The 25235-nt window shown below is 37.4% G+C and overlaps 1 protein-coding gene and 1 pseudogene across 8 annotated transcripts in view; both read right to left on the bottom strand.

The window, feature by feature from the left end:
- Positions 1-22041, bottom strand: part of CSPP1 (centrosome and spindle pole associated protein 1) — a 112338-nt gene extending 90297 nt beyond the window's left edge. For 3 of the 8 annotated variants that reach the window (XM_060287013.1, XM_060287014.1, XM_060287015.2), the window contains exons 1-5: positions 21861-22041; positions 12435-12543; positions 10888-10987; positions 1776-1879; positions 727-750 (exon numbers count right to left, since the gene is read on the bottom strand). In XM_060287013.1, coding sequence (XP_060142996.1) covers positions 727-750; positions 1776-1879; positions 10888-10987; positions 12435-12533 — 327 coding nt within the window. In that variant the 5' untranslated portion in view covers positions 12534-12543; positions 21861-22041. The remainder of the gene's footprint in view (positions 1-726; positions 751-1775; positions 1880-10887; positions 10988-12434; positions 12544-21860) is intronic. The other 5 variants (XM_030859611.2, XM_030859613.2, XM_060287016.2 and 2 more) reach the window with 4 other exon arrangements.
- Positions 22042-22972: 931 nt separating this feature from the next.
- On the bottom strand, positions 22973-25217 carry LOC115854956 (eukaryotic translation initiation factor 4 gamma 2 pseudogene; annotated as a pseudogene).
- Between the last annotated feature and the right edge of the window lie 18 nt (positions 25218-25235).

Raw genomic sequence — 25235 nt, 5'->3', positions numbered from 1 at the left:
CCTATAATGTCTTACAAAATAACACCTTGAGCCCCTTCCTGATCATTTTATCTGTCTTGTTAAGAGTTACCACTTTCTGAATTGTATGAATGTTATCTCTACAACTAGATGCTAAGCCCCCTGAAGACAGGATTCATACCAGATTTATCTTCATAAGTGTTTAGAAAGTGTTGGTTGTATGATGAATGGATGTGTAAGATTCATTTTAAAAACAGTTTTATAAAACGTTTTCTTTGTTTTCCAATATAAATTTACAAATGTAATCCACAAGTTTGGGTGCAAAAATATTGAGTAATCCAGACTGACAGCACACAGTTCAAAAATATCTTAGAATATCCTGAATATTCCATTATTTTATTAATCTTAATGTGATTAGCACAATTATAATTATTCTGAAGAACAAAAACTAGCATGCTGAAAACAAATGGACTTACAATAGCTGCTGAGTATTTCTAAAAGATGAATAAGAAAGCAACAAAAACAAATGCAAAGCAGGAATCAAAAAGAATACTTGATTGCATTAATGGAAACTTATAATCTACAGAATGTCATTTTGCTAAAAGCAAGAAACCAAAATGGTGCCATTCAAAAGTCTCTGAATCACAAATAAAGCTATTTTTCTTCTTAGTTTGAGTACAACAATATCATAAATGCAAATGATTACAAGCTACTCGATCTAAAACAAAACAAAACAATTAAAGGAGAGCATTTTGCAGGCAGCCCTACCTTTCTTTTTGCTTGTGTAATACCCTAAAGTCAAGGGAAACAAACCATTGGTAAAATGTATTCAAAGTCCTTTCTCTCTATGTACAAATCAGAATAAATAAGAGACCATTTATACATTTGGAATAAACATTATAAAGTAGAAAAAACTAAAGAATATCTTGGGATGACTAGAAACATCATGACTGTTTAGATACATTTATAGCCTAGTAAGTAAATTGCATTTTAAAACTTACAATAAGTGGCATGGACATATACACACTACTAAATGTAAAATAGCTAGCTAGTGGGAAGCAGCCACATAGCACAGAGAGATTAGCTCGGTGCTTTGTGACCACCTAGAGGGGTGGAATAGGGAGGGTGGGAGGGAGACACAAGAGGGAGGATATATGGGGATATATCTATATGTATAGCTGATTCACTTTGTTATAAAGCAGAAACTAACACACCATTGTAAAGCAATTATACTCCAATAAAGATGTTTAAAAATAAAAAAAACTTACAATAAATCATTAGTTTAGCTATTATATAATTTAACAAAATATACTTAAAACAAGAGTTCCACTAAGCAAATGGATTAAACTATAAAGTAAATAGATTAAACTATAAAGCAAAGACTTGTGGTTAAGGAAATATGCTGAAGGAAGTTTTATAAGCTTAGCTCATAGGAAAATAATTAGCAACTAGAACTCCACATGTCATATTAATACATGGCTGAGCAGAGGAGAGTAGTAGGAAATCATAACCAGGATATTTTAAACCATGACAACTTGACACAAAACATGAACAAAAAGAATTTACAATCTCATGTACAACTGGAACCCACTGCCCTACTTAAAAGGTCAAGAGTCTGTTATTCCATGGCACCAGTTCTCAGCACCGTTTTTTCTCTATCAATGTGTATGTGTATATGTATCACTTAACTTTTGCTACAATACCCATTGCTAGATACCATTAAAAACCTAAAAATTAATGCATATGACTAAAACCTTAGGAAAACAAATTTAGGAGGTAAATTCTGAAGCATAAAACTAGTTAGTAGAACTCATTACCTGAGTAAGATAGCGTCTGTAATCTTGCCGCAATTCTTCTTTCAGTTTATGTTTCTTCCGTTCATAGTCTTCCCCAAGTGGTAAACTTAATCCATAATCAATTCCTAGAAAGAAAACAACTTCTTAAGCAATGTAGCTCATTTTCAACCCAATCTCAATTTTAATACAATCTCCTGTAACAAAGCACAGTAGGAAGGAACACGGTCATGTTGATTCTGAGAACTGGATCAGGATAATAAATTTTTCATTTGAAATGTTTCAATAGGTAATACATTCACATAATGGAAAATATCCCTCCCTCCCATGAACCCCTGCCACCCAGTTCTCCTGCCCAAAACAACCAACATTGCTGTGTCTGTGTTTCCTTCCAGAGACTTTTATATATCTGTAAAAAGATATCTTTCTATTACAGTGTGCGTGTGTTATATTTACTTCTTCCCCTTTAGATAAATGGTTCTGCATTGTTTGCCATCTTGCAAACAAAATTAGAGAAAAGCCAATTACCTTTACTTCTTCATTTAATTCTATTGAAATTTCTTTTAAAATACCTACAAACTTAATGTCTGTTTTTCAGTCTGTGAAAATTAATAATGTGATTTTTTAACTTATAAGGATATCCGTGTTATAATTTTTAAAATTTTACTGAAGTATACTTGATTTACAATGTTGTGTTAATTTCTGCTGTACAGCAAAGTGATTCGGTTATACATTATATATACTTTTTCATATTCCTTTCCATTATGGTTTATCACAGGGTACTGAATACAACATGTTTGAAAAAAACTGTTAGAGCCTTGCATGGCTTAGGCTGAAATTTCCAAAAACTTTTAAAGTTAAGCCACCAATTCTGATTTCATATAAATGGATATTAACTTTTATTGTGATAAAACGTACATGATATAAGATTTACCATTTTAACCATTTTCAAGCATACAATTCACTGGCATTAAGTACATTCAAAATGTGCAACTACCACCATTAACCATTTCCAGAGTTTTTTCATAATCCCAACAGAAACTCTGTAAAAGAATCTTAGTTTTTTAAGAAAAACTTCCATTTTGAGTAGGGTTTCCTTATTCAAGAGTTTAAAAATCAAATTATATTTTGGGGTGATGACAACAGTGATGGCTGCACAACCTGTAAATACACTGAAAACAACTGAATTGTACGATTTAAATGGGTAAAGTTTATGTTATATAAATTATATTTCAATAAAACTGTTAAAATCAAATTACATACTTTTAATTATTTTTAATAGTAAAATGTTATATCAAGAAGCACAGGTATCAGATGAGTATTTCGATTTGTGAAGCCCCTCTCGCTTTTTTTAGTCCCACTATGCAATACTATAGTATAAAATATTATTTCTGAACAAAATAAAAAGTTTCCTTAAAGAGTCAGCTACAAGAAATATAGATAAAACAACTGACTGTAGGTAACAAACCAATAAGGATATTACCATTTTTTGTGCCTTATTCCTCACAATGCAGCTAAATGATGGAAACTTATCATGACTGTGTCATATCACTGCTTTATTATATCACTAAAATATTTCAGGGGCAAAAATGCCAAAGTAGTATAAATATAAATGGATGTCTATTTTATACAATACTAAATTCCCCTTTCTACCATAAACACCTGAATTCTCTTCATAAACACTTTTGGCCTGCTTAACTCCTGATGACAGAGGGTATAACAGAGGATTCCTTAGAGACACCTCTCACTCATGCTCCCAACTCTCTTCCAAAAGAATCTAAAGCATTCCATATGGTTGGAACTTTAAATCATCCTAGAAAGGCATTCTTTCCTCACAAAGGAAATTTAAAAACCTTATTTTTAAAGATACAGAATTCAAGCCTAAAGAGAAAAATGATTTGATTCTCACATTCAGAATGGAGTATCATATATGAAATTAAACTATAAAATCAATGAAGGCAAGGTCCATGTTTATTCAATTTTATAATTCCTGGCACACAACTTGTACTCAAAAAATGTTCACTGAATAAACGTGTAAAAGAATATATGAATGCATGCGTGAGTAAGAGGAAGAATAGAGAAAGAACACTATTCTTAGTATTTCATTTCTGCTTCTAGTGGTCTGATTGTATAGAAAAAGTAAGTGTAATAACTAGTAACCAGAGTTACGCATCTCTCGTTATACAGGATCACAGTGGATGCTCTATTGTGTCAAAGGGGAAAAGAAAACAATGCTACAAGGGTGATGCACCCTGCAATATGCTCAGCTTTCCTACTCGGCGGAACAAGTAATTTACAGCTTTTTAAGTCATGTATTTAAGGTGGCTTTTACTGCTGATTTTCAGCTCTGCTTGGTGGATTTATGCAGAAGAAAAGAAAGAAAAATCTGGTTCATTTTCACCTATAATTATCGTTCATACGAAGTTCAATTTTATTTATCATGAGTATTTGCTTTTTACTATTGATTCAAATAGTATTTGTAATAATTGTCTTAAAACACAGTAAGAATACATAATGCCTTCAGAATTATTTATAATTTTATTAATTGAAGGTTTAGGCAACAGAAAATACTAACTTTTTAATTCTTATTTTTGTCATTTGGTACCAATATTTTATGGTATTAGACGTAGGTCATAGAAATAAAATTAAGAACTATATGGAACAATTTAAACGTTCTGTTCAATGACATCCTAACTGACGTAATGAGCTGAGAAATATGGTGAGACTTACCTTTTCAGAGCAGTTGTCTTCTCATGGTTCTAGTGGCAAGTAAAGCATTAGTGTCATCTTAGGGTCATTTGAAGTGATGCCACTTCACCAAGAACAACATCAGTGACTCTAAGTTAACATTATGTTTCAGAACTACAGCGATTAGAAGTATTTGGTTTCCATAGTGGCTGTGGGTTAAATATTTAAAACTACAGTGTATAATCTTTTTAAAATTAATTTACCTTCTAACATAGCACTCATAATAAATAGTTTACAAATTACCATGAAACAGTTTCTTCTTTTCATTATTATATTACCATGATAAAGTATTAAGTAAAAATAATCAAAGGACAAAATATAGGAAATAATAATAAGCCTTTCCCTAAGCAGGTGACTTAACAGATGTAGCTACTTTGAGGAGAACATTGTACTCAAACTTCAGCTATAAAGACATTATTACGAAGGATCCATTTGACTTGTACAAACTGAAGCAAAGAGGTAGAATGTCTGGGATTTAGTTTGTAATAAGAGAAACCTAAGACTAGATATGCTACAAGGAATGACAATTAAAAGTACAACTAAAAATCAGTAAAAACAACAATTTCCTTTTGTCTATTTTCCAAAATCTTTATATTAACTGTAATTTTTTAGCTTAGTCTCAACTCTAGAGTGACTCTGCAATGGGAAATTCTGCTGTTGCTTCTTTTCTGATACTATTTTTTTAATCTTTTTCTGGTATTTTTTTAAAATTACAACAATGTAATTTTCCTTCCTTATAATTCTTTCTTTTCCAAGTCTCCATGAGCATAATTGTATTTAAAATGAATTTTTAAAAATCATACCAAATAATTTCTAGTAACAAGAATAAAATCTTTTTTCTTACTTAGATAATTTGTCATTTTTTGCTTGCAGATTTACAAAACATGACTTCAGAGCATGAAAGCTAAAATAAATCTAGTGCATTCTGGAGGCTGGAGGGCTGATCAATGGCATTTTGATATGAGTGAGAGATATTGCCTAGAAACGGTGGATGGATTAAAAAATACCTAGGGAATACAAACGTTAAAGATGGATTCTGTAGTCCAAAGTTTAGAGGTGAGGGAGCTAAAAAGGAACCAGAAAAAAAAAAAAAAAAGACTGAAAAGGATTGTGTTGGTAGTCTTCAAAGCCATCCCCAGGCTTGGTGATTTGATAGGACTCACAGGACACAGAAGTCATTATACTCACAATTATGGCTTATTACCATGAAAGATTATAGAGCAAAATTAACAAAGGGAAAAGGTATATGGGGCGAAGTCCAGAGGAAACTAGGTGCAAACTTCCAAGAGTTCTTCCCCAGTGGAATCACACAGGACACGCTTAATTCCTGCAGCAACAAGTTGTGACAACACACGTGAAGTGTTGTTTACCAGGGAAGCTCATTACTCAGTGCCCAAGGTTTTTAATGGGAGCTGGTCACCTAGGCACCCTCTTCCTAGTACGGACCAAAATTCCAGACTCTGCAGACAGAAAGCAGGTATTCTGCATAAACCATGTGGTTTGTACAAACAGTTTAGGCACAATGAGCCACTCTTTCTATAGGTGTAGGAAACGATTTACAAGCTAAGTTCCAGACAGTAGCCAACAGCCAGCCTGTAGTGGAAACCTTAGCAGCAGACAGTAGCTGCTCCAGGTCTCTCAACAGATGCATTAAGTTGCTTTTTAGTCTCAAGAGGTCATGGTCACATCCCTATACTATACGTCACAAAAGTGGTATCTTCAAACGCACAACACGACCTATGCTACCATATACAGAAAGAGAAGAGAGGGCTATATACATGTGTGCACAGTATAGTCATAAAACTGTACACAAGAAACTGCTTAACAAGAGAGAATAGAGGACAAGGTTGGGAGGATCACCAATTCTCAGGCTATATACTTCTCTGTTCTTTGTAATTTTTTACCATGTTCATGTTTTCCTTTATTTCTTTAATGGAAAATACAGGGGGAAAAACCCCAAATACAGTAATGCTCTCATCCTTGTCACTGAGCCAGGAACTACATTTCAAAAGCATTGCAGAAAATCTATGAATGTTGGGTCAAAATATATTTATGTATGAAAAAATGTTGGAAGTATTAACTGCATTATTTCATTTATTAAAAATGTCTTCCAGGATATAACACATCAAAATCAAAGGAATAATGCTCAACCAGTCTAAGGGAAAATGTTCAACTTCTCTAAAGAAGAGAAAGGATTAGGAGATGATCTTTAACTGAGGTATGACTGAACTAAACTTAAAAGATTAATGTAAGCATTTCTCTTCAATAATTGTTATTAAACATGAAAATGAGCTAAATAAGAGACGTCTAAGAATTTTTTAAATAAAAGAACCACAAATATTATGCCTAGAAATGATTTAGAGAGATGGAAGATATCATTTGCTTTTACAGATCATTTTCAGCTGATTCTTTCATAATTTCATTAAATCTTAGTTATTCTAACAAACTCCTTATCAAGGACACCATTTCATCAGCTTATACGGACTAAACCACGTACATGCTGTATATAATAAAGAATCTGGCTAGCCTCTGTCTCTGGTTTCTGGGAGGTAACTTCTAAATTCCTGGAACTTTCTGAGTGATGAGAGTGTCTTTGTTACTCATGATAGGTCCCCAGAACATACCTCTTAGTTGATACTAATAAGGTGACTCACAAGCCCCTAGATAGTTTATGCCAAAGAGATGACACAAATGGGGACTGGTCACACCAAAAAGATCAAACATGTAATTGGAGGGTTGGACCTCTGACCCATGTGACATCAGCCTGACCTCAGGAAAGTAGAAGGTCTGGAGACTGAGACATATGGACAATGATTCAATCATTCATATGCCCACACAATGAAACTCCAGTAAAAATTCTGGACACCAAAGCTCAGGTGAACATCGTGGTTGGCAATACTCTATACTGTCACATACTGATGTGTTAGGAGGGTGACAGATCCCTGAGGCTGATAGAAGCTTCATATTTGGACGCTGCCAGACCAGGCCCTATGTATCTCCCCCTTTGGCTGGCTGATTTGTATCCTTTTGCTATAATAAAACTGTAATAATAAGTATAGCACTTTCCTGAGCTCTGAGAGTCATTCTAGTGAGTTATCAAACTTGAGGAGGTGGTGGAAACAGCTGGTCAGAAGTGAGGATGGGGACTTCCCTGGTGGTCCAGTGGTTAAGAATCTGCCTTCCAATGCAGGGGATGCGAGTTTGATCCCTGGACAGGGAACTAAGATCCCACAGGCTGCAGGGCAACTAAGCCCGCGCACTGCAACCTACTGAGCTCACACACTCTGGAGCCCACACACCACAACTACAGAGATCATGCGCCACAACTAGAGCCCACACACCACAACTACTGAGCCTGCGTGCTCTGAAGCCAGCACGCCACAACTAGAGAGAAGCCCACACACCGCAACAAAAGATCCCATGTGCCACAAGGAAGATCCTGCGTGTGGCAACTAAGACCTAATCCAGCCAAAAAATTAAATAAGTAAATAAGGAGTGAGGGTGGCCTGTGGACCCCAAACTTGCAGCTGGTATCTGAAGTAAGAGAAGTCTTGGAGATTAAGACTTGTAGAAGTCTTAATCTGTGAAGTCTGGTCTAAATCTGGGTAGTTGGTGTCAGAAGTCATTGTAATGCTCCTCAAATCCTTTTATGAGAGGTGTTATATAAATGTTGGAAGAAGGAGCCGCAGTGGATAAGCATTATTCATGAATATCATCATCTAACAGAAATGAATTTACAAAACCATAAAAATGTAGTGGTACATGACAGCTGTACCACTGACGGGACAGCTGTACAATGAACTATTAATAGACTGTCTTCATTGGCTAAAACAAACATTGCCAGTTTATATATTACTGATAGCTACTATGCTTAATTACTCAAAGTACGGTATCACAGAGCTTTAATTCAATATATAATTTTAGACCAGTTTGTTTTTTAGACCAGCTTGTTTTATAATTCCTAGGTGAGACCACTTAAGGAAAACTCTCTGTTGCCCAATTATTTTACATTTTTCCTAATGTCAAAAATTAAGTATTTGGCCTAATCTGAAGGCCACAATTATTCACACAAGAAATCAGTAACTGAAGGCTAATAAGGTACAAAATTAGACAAATTATATATTATTCTTTAGTAAAATTCAATGTGCATCAAAAATAATTATTACTTCAGTTGGCAATAAAAGAAACAATCCATAAAAATTAAATTCTACACACCTAACAGAACTGTTTATTTTTGCAATGGGGACCTTCATTCATTCATTCAAAATATCTTCTCTAAGCACCAAAATGCCAGACACTGTGTTAAGCAATGAATAGACAATGGCAGGAAAACTGGTGTGCCATTGCGGTAAAACAGAGAGCTGAACAAGTTCAAAACTTTCCTTCAAGGGGAGAGCCAATGTCACAGGAGCACAAGGCAGGAACAGCCACCATAATCTGGTAAAAGTAATAAAAGAGTAAAATTATCATACAGGAAACAAGAAGCCATTGAAGGGTTTGAAGCAGGGACTAACATGATCAGATTTGGTTTTTGGAAGGATATCAACAGGCAGTGCAGAGATTTAGTACAGGAGGCTAGACTGTAAAACAAAAAGAACACTAGAAAAAAATGCCAGTGAAAGACAGTGGAGGCCTACATAAAATAACCTCTGTGGAATTAGAGAACAGTAAATTTATTTGAGGTTCAGGTGTTAGAATCAGCTGAACTACATAATTATTTGCTATGGGATACAAAAAGGAAGAGAGGAGTCGAGGATGACCACGCAGCCAGCTCAGTAAAAGTTTGAGAGGAGTAAAGTTCATTTTGCACATGTTGATTCTAAGCTCACAACATCCAAGGACAGATATTAAAATATTAGATATATGGGTCTGGAGTTCATAAAAGCAATGGGAACTAGGGATAGAGATTTAGGAATAGTGAACGCACTGATGAAATAAAGCCCTGTGAGTGAATGAGTCATTCAGGAAGTATATGAAATGAAAAGGAGGCCTAGGATAGAGCCCTAAGGGATACCAATTAAGGAAGAGGGAGAAGTCACTGACTGTAAGTTGGACTTTAAACTCTCCATCATTTGTGAATGTAATAGTCAAAGAATAATTTTTAATATAATTCTTAAAAATCAAAAACCTAGTTTAAAAAAATGTGAAAGAAGTCAGGAAATTAAAATTTATTATCCACCAATTATGTGCCAGTCATCTTTTCATATGTATTCAATTATTGCCACAATAACCTTTTAAGATAGATGCAATTCTTAAGATGAGGAAACAAAGAGCTTAAATAACTTGTGCCGGGTTGCAAAGGCATGAGAGCCGCAGTCCAAAGCAACCTGTAACTCCAGAATTTCAGTCATTCTGTCTGACCTTAGTGCTTGAGAGAACGTACTATCAAACTTTTAAAGACATTACCTGTTGGAATAATTAAATTCTTCAATCCATAAAAATTTAGGGCTAGAAGATAATCCAACTTCTTTATGTTACAGATAAAGAAACTGAGTGCCTTAGAGATTAAGGCACTTAACCAAAATATAATGCTTAAATTCACTAAACCTGTATATTGGCCAATAATTTGTAACAGACTCAGACTAGAAAGCATTATCTATATATGAGATACTAAAAGTATGGCATTCACTTTGAGCTGTTTTTCTAGTAGAGACAGAGAGCCCACTATCTGCTCAGTTTCTTGGCCAACATCCCCTTGTATTCCCAGTGGAATACAAATGCAAAGCAGCTAACAATTTAGGAGTAAACCCATGGCCATGAAAAATCATCCACATGAGAACAGTGCTTTAACCAAATGCAACTCATCATATTTGACTTCCATTATGTGAAAGTTTCAGTCATCAGTAATTCACAAGATACACTTTTAAAATATTCATATATTTTCTTTAAAAAAAAAAATGTACACCTACCAACAAGCCAAAATGAGGTAAAGTTTCCCAAATATTTTCATGCCAAACCATAACCAAAGACTCAATATAGCTAAATATTAACTTATTTACAATTCTAATATAGTTATCAATAGTATTTTGTATCCCTTAAGCATATGTCTTTGATTTTCAAATAAAAACAAGTCCACCACGTTTATTCCACAATTAATACACTTTCTCTCTCACACACACATTCCATTCAAAATTTTCAATTTTGATACATACTTATTGCTATGATTTCTATAAATCATAACCAAGACAATAGCAGTTAAAATGGGAAGAAGGTTCTCAGTATACGTTATATTTCATATGTAGACCATACTGTCACATGTAAGATTCCAGAAAGGAAAGAGTTATTTACTAGGATTCCAAATTTACCTTTTTTTCTGACAAGACAAAGCTCTTTCATGACAGCCGGATAAGAATATCTTAAAATCAGTTTAGCACACCTAATGACATACCTAAGGAACCCTTGGTCTGTTGACTGTTTGGTGGTATGTTTTCCTTAGCCATGGAGATTAATATTTTACTGTTTTCAGAAAGCTTCTCTGATGATGTTCCCTGAAAGAGACATAATATTTACAAAATCAGAGGGGGAAAAACCCCACAAAATTTACAATTCATCTCAGTACTTTTATTAAACAACTTGATGAAATTACATGGTACACCATAGAAGAGATTTAAATGTAAGGTTTGAGGAGTTAACCAAAGGTATTTAATATTGCAATGTTCTATTATTTAGCTCACTGACTTATCAACAAATACTCACTGAGTTTCTGAAACAGGCACTGTCCTGGGCATCAAAAACATATGAGTGAAAAAAATACAAAAGAATCTCTGCCATCACAGAGCTTATAAACTACTGTGGCGACAAACAATAAACATAATATGTAATTAGATTATGTTATATGTAGTGAGTGATACAGAGGAGCAATAGAAAGAAACAGAACAGTGTGAGGAGTCCCAGAAATGATGAGGGAGGGAGTGCAAGGCCTGATTGAGAGGGTGATACTTGACCTAAGACTTAAAGATTATTACCTATCTACTATAATATTAGAAATTATAATAAAGCTGTACACTGTCAGTTAGTCCTAAGTACTGGAGAGTGGTCAAGAGCATAAACTGTGGAGCTGGACACATAAAGGTTCCAATCTTGAATCCACTACTGTGTGTACCTGGACAAATTACTTAACCCTTTTAAGCCTCACTTACTGGATCTGTAAAACAACAAAAATTCAGCCTACTTCACTGGGATTTTATGATTAAATGATGTAATACATGTGAAGTCCTTGGCACAGCTCCTTGTAAAAGGCAGATATTACAGAAGGAAAGCAAACTTGTGCGACGGTGAAGAGAACAAGCACTGGATTCAGGCTGCCAGGGATCAAAGCCTAGTTCTACTAACTCTGTCACCTAAGTCTCATTACTTAACGTCACCATGCCTCAGTTTACTCATTTGGAAAATGACAATAATAACTACTTATCTCATAGATTCATGCAAAGTATCAATGTAACCTCTAAAGACTATGCCTCATCCATAGTTAGCCCATGATAAATATTAGTTATATGGGTAAAATTCCTATATAATTAGGGTGTCCATATTTTTTATCATTTCAATCAGGATAACTTTGTCCAGGACAAATGCTTAAACCAGACGACACACTGGGACAACAAGCAAAGCAGAACTGTCTTGCGCAAGCCAATATATACGGTTATTCTAATTAGGATGGACCATATGGCACAGATTAATCTACATTCTATACCTTATTACATACACTGAGCCCATGACAGAAAGTGCCACATCTGTCTACATTAGTGCTATATTCTCAGAGCCCAGCACAGTCTCAATAACTATCAAATGTAGGAAAGCTTTTTCAGACACTGCTTTCAGAAACTTTTTAACAAATGTATATTCTGAAAAATACACACAAAAAAACTATTCTAATAAATGTACTTTTGTAGATTTCAAAAATGTTTAAGATACTGACTCATTAAAAAATTGAATTACCTTCATTTCCATGTAAGGTGGATCACTTTCCAATTCTGTTTTGTCTCTGGCCAATTTGGCTTTTCGCTCTTCAATAAATTCATCCAAATTATCAGTCATGTTGCAGATACTAAAAAAAAAATTTTTTTAATAAATTTTTTAAAACCCTTCAGTGAACATAGCTGTATCAGAATATCTTTAGGCTAATTATTAACACACAGGCTTAGTCTACATTTAGTATTCAATCTCAGTTATCAAATTGAGAACTTCAAACAAGCTTGAATGAAATTTGCCTACCTGCTTTCAATCCCAACTCCCCCCAAAACCTACAACCTACTTTAAAATATCAGAAAAGAAATAAAAAAGAAAATGAACCATCACCACCATCCACACATATACACAAAAAAATCCCTGAAGTCAAAGCACTTTTTTTTAAAGTTTCTTTTACTATTTGGAGGTAATTTTGAACTTACAAAAATGTTACAATATGAATAGTATAAAGAACACCTGCATACTCCTTATCCATTCCCTATTGCTAAGATTTTGCAACACTTGCTTTACCTTTGTGCACACAAGTTTGTTCTCTTTACACAATTTTTTCTAAGGTCATTCAGAGGGTGAATTACATATATCCTAGTCCTTTACCCCTAAACGTTTCAGTGTGTATTAAGAATTATTCTCAGGGGCTTCCCTGGTGGCAAGCCCCTGAGAGTCCGCCTGCCAATGGTTGAGAGTCCGCCTGCCAATGCAGGGGACACGGTTCGTGCCCTGGTCCGGGAAGATCCCAAACGCCGCAGAGCGGCTGGGCCCGTAAGCCATGGCCGCTGAGCCTGCGCGTCTGGAGCCTGCGCTCCGCAACAGGAGAGGCCCGCGTACAGCAAAAAAAAAAAGAATTATTCTCGGGCTTCCCTGGTGGTGCAGTGGTTAAGGATCCGACAGCCAATGCAGGGGACACGGGTTCGAGCCCTGGTGCGGGAAGTCATTCCACATGCTGCAGAGCAACTAAGCCCGTGAACTACAACTACTGAGCCTGCCCTCTAGGGCCTGCGAGCCACAACTACTGAGCCCACGTGCCACAACTACTGAAGCCCGTGTGCCTAGAGTCCCGTACTCCGCAACAAGAGAAGCCACCACAACGAGAAGCCTGCACGCTGCAACGAAGAGTAGCCCCTGCTCGCTGCAACTAGGGAAAGCCCGCGCACAGCAACAAAGACCCAATGCAGCCAAAAATAAATAAGTTTAAAAAAATTAAAAATTTTAAAAAAAGATTATTCTCTGACATAAACTCAATGTATTTCTCAACTTCAGTAACATTGATTTTTTAATCTACTGTCCATGTTCCAGTGCTGTCACCTGACCTAATAGTGTCCTCTACAGCATATTTTTCTCTCTCTCCAGTTCAGGATCCAGTCTAGATTGGGTACAGCATTTCATTGTTACGTCTCTTTAGCCTTCTTTAATTTGGAACATTTCTACACCCTTACTTTGTCTTTTATGACACTAATATTTTTTGATACCGCCCACCGACCACCCACTCTTTTTAACAGAACAGTCCTATTTGCAGTCTGCCTGATGTTTCTTCACGAGTAAATTCAGGTTATGCATTATCAGAAGAAATATTACATAGGTGGTGATGTGTCCTAAAGGTGTCAACAATTAGAGACACATGTCCACCTGCTCTTTACTAGTGATGTTATTTTTTATCACATGGTGGTCAAGACTGATTTCTGCATTACTGTTTCCTTATAACTAATAAGTGGTCTATAAAAAGATATTTTTAGGCCATGCAAATATCCTGCTCCTGATGAAAATTTCCAAGATTTAGCATCAATTGGTGATTCTTTATTGATCGAATCTTTGATTCTAGATGCCTGCAAAATGCTGACTTTCCAATTCCACCACTCCCTCCATATATATTTACAAGTTGGCACTAATCATTCTATTCTAAAGAGCCCTTCCTTTGTCCATATTTATTTTCAGCTTATTATTAGTAAGAACTCATGAATTATTTCTTTTCAGTAAGTCTTGGATTTTTAAAATCGTAAGTTGTTTATTTTTTTTTTTTTTTGTGGTACGTGGGCCTCTCACTGTGTGGCCTCTCCCATTGCGGAGCACAGGCTCCGGACGCGCAGGCTCAGCGGCCATGGCTCACGGGCCCAGCCGCTCTGTGGCATGTGGGATCTTCCCAGACCGGGGCACGAACTCGTGTCCCCTGCATCGGCAGGCGGACTCTCAACCACTGCGCCACCGGGGAAGCCCCAAGTTGTTGATTTTTTGAGGAACAACTTATATGCCATAAAATTCACCCATTTTAGTGAAAGGTTCCATAAGTTTTAGTAAATTCATACAGTTGTACAATTATTACCACAAGCATACTTCCATCACCCAAAAAAGTTCTCTCATGCTCCTTTGTAGTCCAGCTTCACTCCCACCCCTGGCTCAGGCACTGTAAGATGTTTTCTGTCTCTATAATTTTGCCTAATCTGGAAATTTAATATAAATGGATCATATAAGATGTAGTCTTTTATGTTGGCTTCTTTAACTTAATGTAATGTTTCCAAGATTCATCCCTGTATTGCATCTATCAGTAAGTAGTTGTTTTTTATTGCTAAATAGTATTCAATTATATGGAAATATCATATTTTGTTTATTATTCACACATTGCTAGACATTTGAGTTGCTTCTATTTTGGGGCTTACTTAAGAATAATGCTGCTATTGGGGCTTCCCTGGTGGTGCAGTGGTTAAGAATCCACCTGTCAATGCAGGGGACACGGGTTCGAGCCCTGGTGTGGGAAGATCCCACATGCCACAGAGCAACTAAGCCTGTGCGCCACAACTACTGAGCCTGCACTCTAGAGCCTGCGAGCCACAACTACTGAGCCCACGTGACACAACTAGTGAAGCCTGAGCGCCTAAAGCCCGTGCTCCACAACAAGAGAAGCCACCGCAATGAGAAGCCCATGCACGGCAACAAAGAGTAGGCTCCGCTCACTGAAACTAGAGAAAGCCCACGCACAACAACCAAGACCCAACGCAGCCAAAAATAAATAAATTTTTTTTAAATAATAATACTGCTATGAACATCTATGCAGAGGCTTCTGTGTGTTTTCAATTCTCTTTGATAGATACCTAGGAATGGAATTGCTGAGTTATCTGTAACTCTGTTTAACGCTGTGAGAAACTGCCAAACTGTTTCTCTCATTCCAACCAGCAGCATATGAGGATTGTAATTTCTATACATCCTCACTAATGCTTGGTATATTCAGTCTTTTTATAGCCATTCTATTGGGTATATAGAAGTATCTCATTGTGGTTTTAATTTGCATTTCTCTAATGACTATGATGTTTAGCATCTTTTCATGTTGTTATTCATATATCCATATATATAACCATTGGCACAAAGTCTTCAAATCTTCCGCCCATTTTTAAAACTGTTTTCTTATTGAGATGTAAAAAAAAATTTTATTACACTGGATACAAGTCCTTCATCAAACATGTTTTGTAAATATTTTCTCCAAGTCTGTGGTTTGTTTTAAAATTTTCTTAATAATGTCTTTTTTTAATACTTTATTTTTTAGAGCAGGTTTAGCTTCACATCAAAACTGAGCATATGGTACAGGTTTCCCATATATCCGCTGCCCTGACTCATGCATAGTCTCCCCCATTATCAATATCCTCCATCAGAATGGCACATGTTACAACTGATGAACCTACATTGTCACATCATTATCACCTTAAGTCCACAGTTTAAATCAGGGTTCACTCTTGGTGTTGAACATTCTATGGGTCTGGACACATGTACGCTACGTATCCACCTTTACTATATCATATAGAGTTGTTTCACTGCCCTGAAAGTACTCTGTGTTCCACCTATTCACTCCTCCCTCCCCTCTAATCTCTGGCAATCACTGACCTTTTTAATGTCTCCATAGTTTTGCCTTTTCCAGAATGTCATATGGTTGTAACCATACAGTATATAGCCTATTCAGATTGGCTTATTTCACTTACACGTACTACTAAGGTTTCTCATTGTCTTTTCATGGCTTGCTAGTTCATTTCTTTGTAGTGCTGAATAGTATTCCACTGTCTGGATGTACCACGATTTATCCATTCCTTTACTCCACTGAAGGCTAGCTTGGCTGCTTCCAGATTTTGGCAATTATAAATAAAGCTGCTATAAACATGTGTGGTGATGTCTTCTTAAGAGCAAAAGTTTTTAAATTTTATGAAGTTCAATTTATCCATTTTTCATCAATTTTTAATCAATTGTTTGTGCTTTTTGTATCCTATGTAAGTTTTTGCCTGAGATCACAAATATTTTCTTCTATGTTTTCTTTTAGAATTTTTATAAGTTTCTCTCTTACATGCATTATTTCTTACATCTTATACGTATGATCCATTTCAAGTTAGTTTTTGCAAACGGTGTAAGGCAAGGTCATCAAGGTTCAATTTTGTTTGCATATGGAAATTATTTCAGCACCATTTTGTGAAAAGACTATCTATCCTTTCCTCATTGAAATTAATTTTTTTTAAAATACATCTTTCAAAAACCCATAAAACTTACTAATTCAATGTGTGGCAAGAAAGGAGCCAGGTTTTAAGTCCTGGAAACTAAACGTGAACAGAATTCTGGACAAAAATAAGTCAAAAGAAGCTGGCTGGTGTGGAAAGGTTTGCTTTAGCTGTGTTAAGTTACAGCTAGTCAGACATGCTAATGGAAATGTCCAGCAGATTCAAGACTCAAATTCAAGAGAACCACATTAGAAATGTTTATTTAAAAGTCAACAATTTTAAAAATAATAGTTGAAGCTGTGGTAAATGAAGGTATACAGTGAAAAAAGATGACCCAGAACTAAATGATGGGAATGTTAACTTGAGGGGGAAACAGAAGAATTGAAGCTGGAAAAAAAGTACAAAGGAGGAATAATTAAAAGAGGATATAAAGCAAAACCCAGTCAAAATAATTTGCAGAGGAAAAAAAAAAGATACGAGAAAAAAAGTAGTAAACAATATCAAATGCAAGAGCTAGAGAAAAAAGCATCCACTGAATTTAATGTTTGGAGGACAATAATAATTTGTAAAATGTAGAAAAGCAAGTTTTACCTAAAAGAAATGTATTGAAACTTATATCGGTTAAGTAGTACATAACGTGAACTTCATTCTATTAACTTCCAAAAAGAACAATGATTTTAAAATATGGCCTTAGCAAAATATATTACAAACCAAGAAAAGTTAATATACTTTAGCCATTTTTAAAGTGCAATTTGTCACAAAAGATTTTTCCTAGTAAAAAGTCAAAACAGTTCAACAGCAGAGTTTTCAAGTTAAAGAAAATCACTTCTTAAAATCCCCTAATTTCCCTAAATATTTTATGTCTGAAAAAAATAAAAGATAATGGTGGGATAATACATATATAATAATATAATTTGCTATAAGATTTCATGAAGAATTTAAACAGAAACGTCATTAAATCTAAAAAAAAAATGTTTAACAGGCCTCTTTCACTCTGAGCTATCTAACGTCTGTTAACAATTATTAGTTTAACATGTTCACTTCTTAGTTTTAACCAGATTTTGAATTTATAGATACTTGAATTTCCCTGTACTATAATAATTTAACGTCAATTATAAATTCTAGAATTGATTTCACATAACAGTAATCACAGCAATAAAACACATTTTTAAACAGTGGTAGTGAGCATAAAACATGCCATAGCTAAAACATGAAATTTATCAGATATAAGTACATATTTAATTATCTCTAATTTTGCCCTGTCTAATCCGATTAGAACATAGTATCTCTAATACTAAATTGAAGACTCAAAGATACTAATAACCTTTCTCCTGGCAATGCCCTCCAGACAAAGAATACCAGGAACACTACTATAGTTAAACTAGTTGGATTTATTACTCATTGCATTGCGAGACGTCAATGCCCACCATGGGGTACTCTGGAGTATCTTATTAAGAAGGTGTTAGAAAAGACTTACAGGTTTGGGGCTTGTATTAGGTGATTTGGGGGAGGGTTTAAGGGAGCAGAGCTCTGCTCAGGATTAAATGCTGTCAGGAAGTGAGCGTAATTCTTTGATTGGACATCTTAGTAAATCTCACCCACAGCGAAGCTGTAACTAGGTAAAGCAGCAGCAATCATAATCAGTTGGGAGAGGTGTCTGGCATTTTGTGGCTGGAACAACATTCATGTTTCGTCTATGTTTGGACATAACTATGGAGTGGTACTGTTTTTCTCTTGCTCCATCATGGACACAGAGCAACTTTGTCTGATGTTGATTTTCTGTGCAATTGCTTATCTTCAACAGAAGAACACCAAGACTAAGCAGTATTGTCAGGCCAGTTCCCAGCAACATCAAGCCCTTGGTGATAGTACAGGCCATCCTCTAGCTGTCATGGCCATTTTTCTCCTTCTCACTCCTAAACACATGTGACAACTTATATAAAACATATTTCAACTACAAAATTATTCAAGAATTACTTAATGAATCACAGAAATTGAATTAATGGATACAACCTAAGTACAAAATAAAGTAAAAATGTTTACAATTTAAAGATTAAGTTATAAGAAAGATCAGCTTAAGGAAACCTAAATGGGATTCTTTATTCTTCACTCTACAATATAACATCACTCACACTTTTTCCAAGATATTATTACCAGGTTTTTTCCCCCCTAGTAGCTGTGTACATAGTATGTAGATGATAAATAGTTTTCAGAAAATCAGTTTAACTGAAAGACCTATTGAAACCTATTTGAAACCAATTTCATGACTCTACGTGATTGACCTCAATGTGTTCCTTAACCTCTCTATCCCTCAGTTTCTTCATCTGTAAAATGAAAGTATCTACTCTAGAGTTGCTATGAAGAAAAAATGATACAAAATGTATGGCACCTTTGACACTTAGAAATCAATAAATCATAGCTGTTTTATTAATTCTCATTAGGGGAAAGGAATATTCTAAGTATATTTTATTGGGTTAACTCAGTTAAAGTCTTTGTATACATCAGTACTCACTTTTTTTTAAAAAGCCTCCAAAATACATTGGGATTCAAATAGACAATAATTGATACTTGTTTATCATAATCCAAATCAACATCTTTAAATCTTAAACTTAGGCCCTTCGTGCTTATTATATAGATGAAAATATAAGTAGACCAGAACATAATCATTCTGCAAAGCCTGAGTCAATCTAATAAACAGAGAGGATCCAGAAAGAACTGAGTATGCCCAATTCCTTTTCCCAATCTCACCAATCACAAAGAGAAGGGGAAATGTTGCTCCCATCCTTTGCCCTCTCCAGTGAAATGCAAATTTCCACCCCTCTATAGAATTAGGAATGGAAAATAACTCCCATCCCAAAGGTGGACACTGTTCAAGATGTTAGGGGGATGAAAAGTATAAAATATGATCCTTGCCCTCAAATTTGGGCAAGATTATGTCCCCTGTCACAGTGGCTCAGTCTAGCCAGACTGAGAGTTAGGGACTGATACCCACCCATATAGGACCCAGTAGCAGAATCAAGAAAACAATTTGAATAAGTCTGGAATTCAGAGTAGAGTCCAGGTTGGAGAAAAAAGGGTTAACAGTTTTTTAAATAATCTTTAAAGCTATAAAAGAAGAGGTTGTCAGGAAAGAGACCCTAACATAGGAGAACAGAGTAGCAGGGTGTGATTACATATGGCTGTGGGGTGCAGGGGGAAGCCTGTGAAAAAGCCTTAGAAGAAAGAGAGGGAGGGATGAGCTGAACCAGAACTATGTTTCTCATTTCCCAACCATCTGGAGATCTTTCCACCAAATGAAAGGTGCCCAATCTTTTTCTCCTGGCAGATGACATCCACATGAGCAACTTCCAAGGGCACATACAAATTTTGACAAAACCCTCTAAATGTTGCTAAGAAGTAAATACCATGTTACTGGGGGGAGAAAGGAGGTTGAGGATCAGGATACAGAGAGAGCGCAAATATATAAAGGCACAACTAAGTCTGTTAGCAGCTGTTGACAATACATCATTAATGGTGACTAAGGACAGTAACATAAATTAGATAACCTTTGGTTATGCAAAATTGCCGAAACATTTATTCAAACACTTCTATCTCCCACTCTGGAAAGTAATCAGAACTTAAGTGAGAATGACGTTAAAGGGATAATCTGAAATCTTCTCAAAGTTTGAAATAGTTAAATCACATGTCTAAAAACTTCATTTGAGAAACACTATACCGAAAGCACCTGTTTTCAATTTACCCTATCAATTTACCTCCCTTCCAGTAGGTTATCTGTACTGCAGGAGACCCAAAATTTCATCCCTAGGGAGCATTCAGCATAAACTTAACCAGCAGAAAGTCAGTTTACTCCTAGTAAGAAAAAATATGCAGAAAAGAAAGCAGCAGCCTATTGGTTACCATGGGATTCCTTTTTGCTTGTCAACATGAAAAGCCATTCTTTCATATAAAGTCGAACCTCTCTGAGGATAATTGGCTTTTTACAAACTCATATTGGTTACTATTTGGCTCTAGCATTTCCTGAGGTGTTTAGAAACTAGGTAGTGGTTTACTTTAGAAATTAGTCTCCCCCCAACAAAAAAAGAAAGAAAAAAAAGAAATTAGTCTTCCCAAAAATCTAAGCTAAACTTCTTAATCCTATAATCTTGAGAGCCACCCCCTCTCAAAAGATGAGTCCCATTGCTAACATTTACTAAAAAAGGGATTCCAATCCCAGGTAACAATGCCAAAATCAAGACAATTAGAAAGAAGAGGTTCAAGCTCAAGGAGCCGAAGGGAAACAGGATTAATAACAGCACCGACCTCACAGGGCTCTGGTAATTAAATTTTACTTGCAAAGCAAATCACTGAGAAGCAGCGTTAGGTGCACAAGCACTCAATAAACGTTAACCACTAACCCGCACCGAGTAAAAGGAAAGGTGCTTCGGAGGCTTAGCCAAGCAGCGGAGGGCGGCTGATGGGGAGGCAAGGCACGAAAACCGAGGCACAACTGGTCTGTGGGCACTGTGGGTGGCGGCTTCCTTAGGAAGCGTCAGCGCGTTGTCAGGCAACCGGGTCTCAACAGCACCCGAGGCGGTGGCTGCAGCTGCGGCCCCGGGGTCCAGACCCGAGTCCAGACCGCACAACCAAGGCACCGCCCCGGGCCGGCATTGCAACAGCGAGACCCTCACGCACAGTGAGCCTCGTCCCGGTCCCGGGTCCCTCGGCCCTGCTGCTGCTAGACTCCAACCCCGTAACTCGGGCACCGCCCCTAGCCCGGCGGCCGCGAGACCTCAGTCGGCGGGGAACCGCTACCTCCACCCCAACCCCGTTACCCCATTCCCCGGAACCTCGGCCAGCCCGGCCGCCGCGAGACATCCGCCCACGGCGAAGCCCTGCCCTCTCCCCAGGGCCGAGAACCCAGTCCCGGCCACACCCCACCAGGCCCGCTCCCCACCTGCGGCCGACGGACTCTAACTCAGGAAAGCGGGCTCCCGGGCTTGCGTGGGGGAGACGCACAGCGCTCCAGCGCGGCTCTTCGCGGTCCGAAGAAGTGGCGGCGGTCGCCTAGCGCAGAAACAGGGCGACTGACTGCCTGGCCCGGACTCCACCTCTCAGGCCGAGCCCTCCGCCCGCCTTCGCCAACGGCCAAGCGCGGCCCCGCCCCACTACGGCCGCGGGGCAAGGCCACGCGTCCGGGGGCTCCCCCTGCCGACCTGGAGGCCGCAGGACGCCCGGCAGTTCGCAGGGCTCGCCTATACCTGGCCTGGGTACTCAGCCACCTGGTTCCCCTGCTCCGCCTGGAGACTGTTAAACCGTGGGCGACACGTCCCCAGGCTAAATTGATTCTGTCCCCTCCAAACCTTCCAAGCCCCAGCCGGCCTGGGTCAGAGTTTGGTGGGGGGGTGGGGGGCTGGGGCGGCGGGGGAAGGGTAGGTTTGGTAGTGATAGAAAAACTGTTGGCATACCTCTCCGGGTCATCACTGCTCTCCCAGCAGTCGGGTCAACGTTTTGTCCTAGGCTTTTACTACTAATTTCAACATATTCAGTTCACCCAATATTTAGTGGCCATATACTACCGCTAGAAAAGAGATCTCTAGCTTCCCAGGACAGTGGGACTAAGAGTCCTTTATCTTAAGTTACTTTGTATAAGGGTTTGAAAGACAAATTATCTTCAAATGTAAGTTAATGTCAAAAACCTCAGGTGGGTGTGTGGACTCCATAATTCTAATGGTTCATAATTCTAAACCAAACGGTTTTTTTTCAAGTATCACAATGTTTATTGATAGATACAAGTATATATAGTATATATATATATCAAGTATATATACTTGATAAATTAAGTAGACTTAATTTCAATACTATAATAAGAGGGAGCAATTCAAATTCCCACCATCTGTTTCACAACCACAAAGACCACTTCAAGGGCATTTACGATCTCTCAAAACTGATCAGTTTTGTGCAAGTAAACCATGTTTCTTTTAAAAAGACTTGTGCACTTGCCCAGGCTCAAGGTTATTAAAATCTAGCACATAAAACCCATCACTAAAAAAAAAAAAAAAAAAAAACCATCACTAAAGGTAGAAATACAGGCAATATACTATTACGGCAGCAACTATCAATTACAGTTAAGAATTTTTCTGTAACAACCAAATGGATAATCAAATATTGCAACAACTCAAGTATTACTGAGCAAAGTGCATTTCTACAGTATTCATTGTTGCTCTTCCGTTTTCTAACTTAAAACAGCCTATGATAACTGGCAGCAAAGAGGGTCCTTGCAATAGACTGCCTCCGCCTGAGAAATTACAATGTAATTACTGCATGCTGCTAATATACTATCTAAACATTGAAGATACTCCTAAAATATTTGATGGTAGACTATGATTAAGACATTACACTACAAAAAAACCTTATGCAGAAGGAAATACTAACTGATGTGCTTTAAATATTGTGAAAACATTACAGTGGAATGAATTTTCACAGTGGTTAGGTCAAGTGCAGTTACATCACAGCAACAGTATGTTTTGCACAACTTAAGGCTTTGGCTGGTTCTTTTAGTCAGCTTCTTCCTCTGATTCTTCTTCAGCAGTTTCTAGCCAGGTTAGCCACTGATTCAATTGGAACAAAGCCTTGCCTTTCCCTGTAAACTCTTGGGTTATATCTTCTTTCCAAGCCAAGAAAGCGTCTTCTTAAGTAATTTCCATGTCATAGAAGTGAAAAAAACGCAGAGTAACATGCCTTTTGGGAAGTTGCTCTTGTATCAGTGCACCTGAAGCGCATAGAGGGCAGTGACTTGTAGCTCAACGTGATCATGAACGAATTTCTGCATTACTGGCTTGTTTTTCCTGCTCTGTTCTTTGGAAGGAGCAGAGGAAGACTCTGTTTCATCACTGAGTGGGTTTACTTCACTAGAAATATAAGATGCTAGGCATTAAGATGTTCACAGATCTTTTACCTACATGAAGTTTGGAAGACATGTTGTCTTTAATCCACTTATATATGGTTTGAGGGGATGGATCCAACTTTATTTGCTTTAACAGTTCCTTCTCCAATTTGAGGAGTGGGAATAAGAAACTCAGTCCCTTTCCTTCCAAGATCTCCAACATGCGGTCCTTATTCTGATCAATTTCTGGGAGCATTTTCTGCATACTGACGTTGCTTTGTTGGGAAAGCTCTGTTAACCATTCTCGATCTTGTAAGTTAGCTAACTGCTGAAGACAAAGTAAGAAGAGAGGAAAAATACTTTGTATGAGGGTTTGAAAGACAAATTATCTTCAACTGGACGTTAATGTCAAAAACCTCAGGCGGGGGTGTGGACTCCATAATTCTAATGTTTTTGTCTTAACTAAATGTCACACAGCTTTTTAGGAGTAGCGGATACTACTCAGAGCGGGGTGCCCTGCACTCTGAAGCTTACAGTGAAAAAAATACTTCCAAGTAAACAAATACATTATTTCAATGCAATGTAACAGTTACAGAAGCACCTACAGACATTTAGAGACACCGTGGAAGGAAGATTACTGGAGAGAGAAGAAAGTCAAGAAAGACTGCATGGTAGAGATCGCTGAGCTGTGTTGTTAAATATTAATATGAGCTCCCAGTCAGAAAAGTAAGGGGAGAGCACTTCAGGCAATGCTGACCACTTATGCAAAGTTTCAGGGTAACTAAAGAAAGATGAAGCGGGAGAGGTGAACTGTGATGCTTTTTTTCCTCTTTTTTCCCAGCCAAAACATTCCTGAACATCTGTGGTAGGTGTTACGGATAAAACAAGGAATAAGAGACCTGGTTCCTGTGATTTGGAGCTTGGAATCTAGTGTGGAGTGGGGGAAAGCAAGAGAGGAAGAATACCAAAAAGCAGCAAATAAATGAAACGGTTAAACACTGTATTAACTCTTGGATGACAACAAATAGTCCCCGTAGACTAATCCGGCCTCGGGGACAGAGGTGGTTCTATAGATTAGTGCAGAAGATTAAACTGTGAACTATTTTAAGAACTGGGTACCGGACACTTTCAGTACACCAACAGCTCGCATAGATGTTACTTTTTACAAAAGCGCCAACCGACATGACCACAGTGATCCACCAGATTCCACAGCCCCCTCGGAACGCCAGAGAACGCCCCTCTAGAGAAGTCTAGGGCCCGGCCAGCACGCGCCCTCAGGATTTTACTCATGTGCAGTAATTCACGTGTTATTCTCTCAAAACCAGCATTCAGAACCACTTACATGTCAGTTTTTCCACAGACATCCTTTATTTTTTCTAAGTCTTTCAACAAACTTATTTCGTTTAAAGTACATACACCCACACAAAAATGCTTCTCTCCCCCGTC

This window comes from Globicephala melas, chromosome 17, assembly GCF_963455315.2.
Source record: "Globicephala melas chromosome 17, mGloMel1.2, whole genome shotgun sequence".
NCBI classification, from domain to species: domain Eukaryota; kingdom Metazoa; phylum Chordata; class Mammalia; order Artiodactyla; family Delphinidae; genus Globicephala; species Globicephala melas.
Note: the sequence above shows the minus strand (reverse complement) of the source record. Positions and strands in the feature narration are given on the sequence as shown.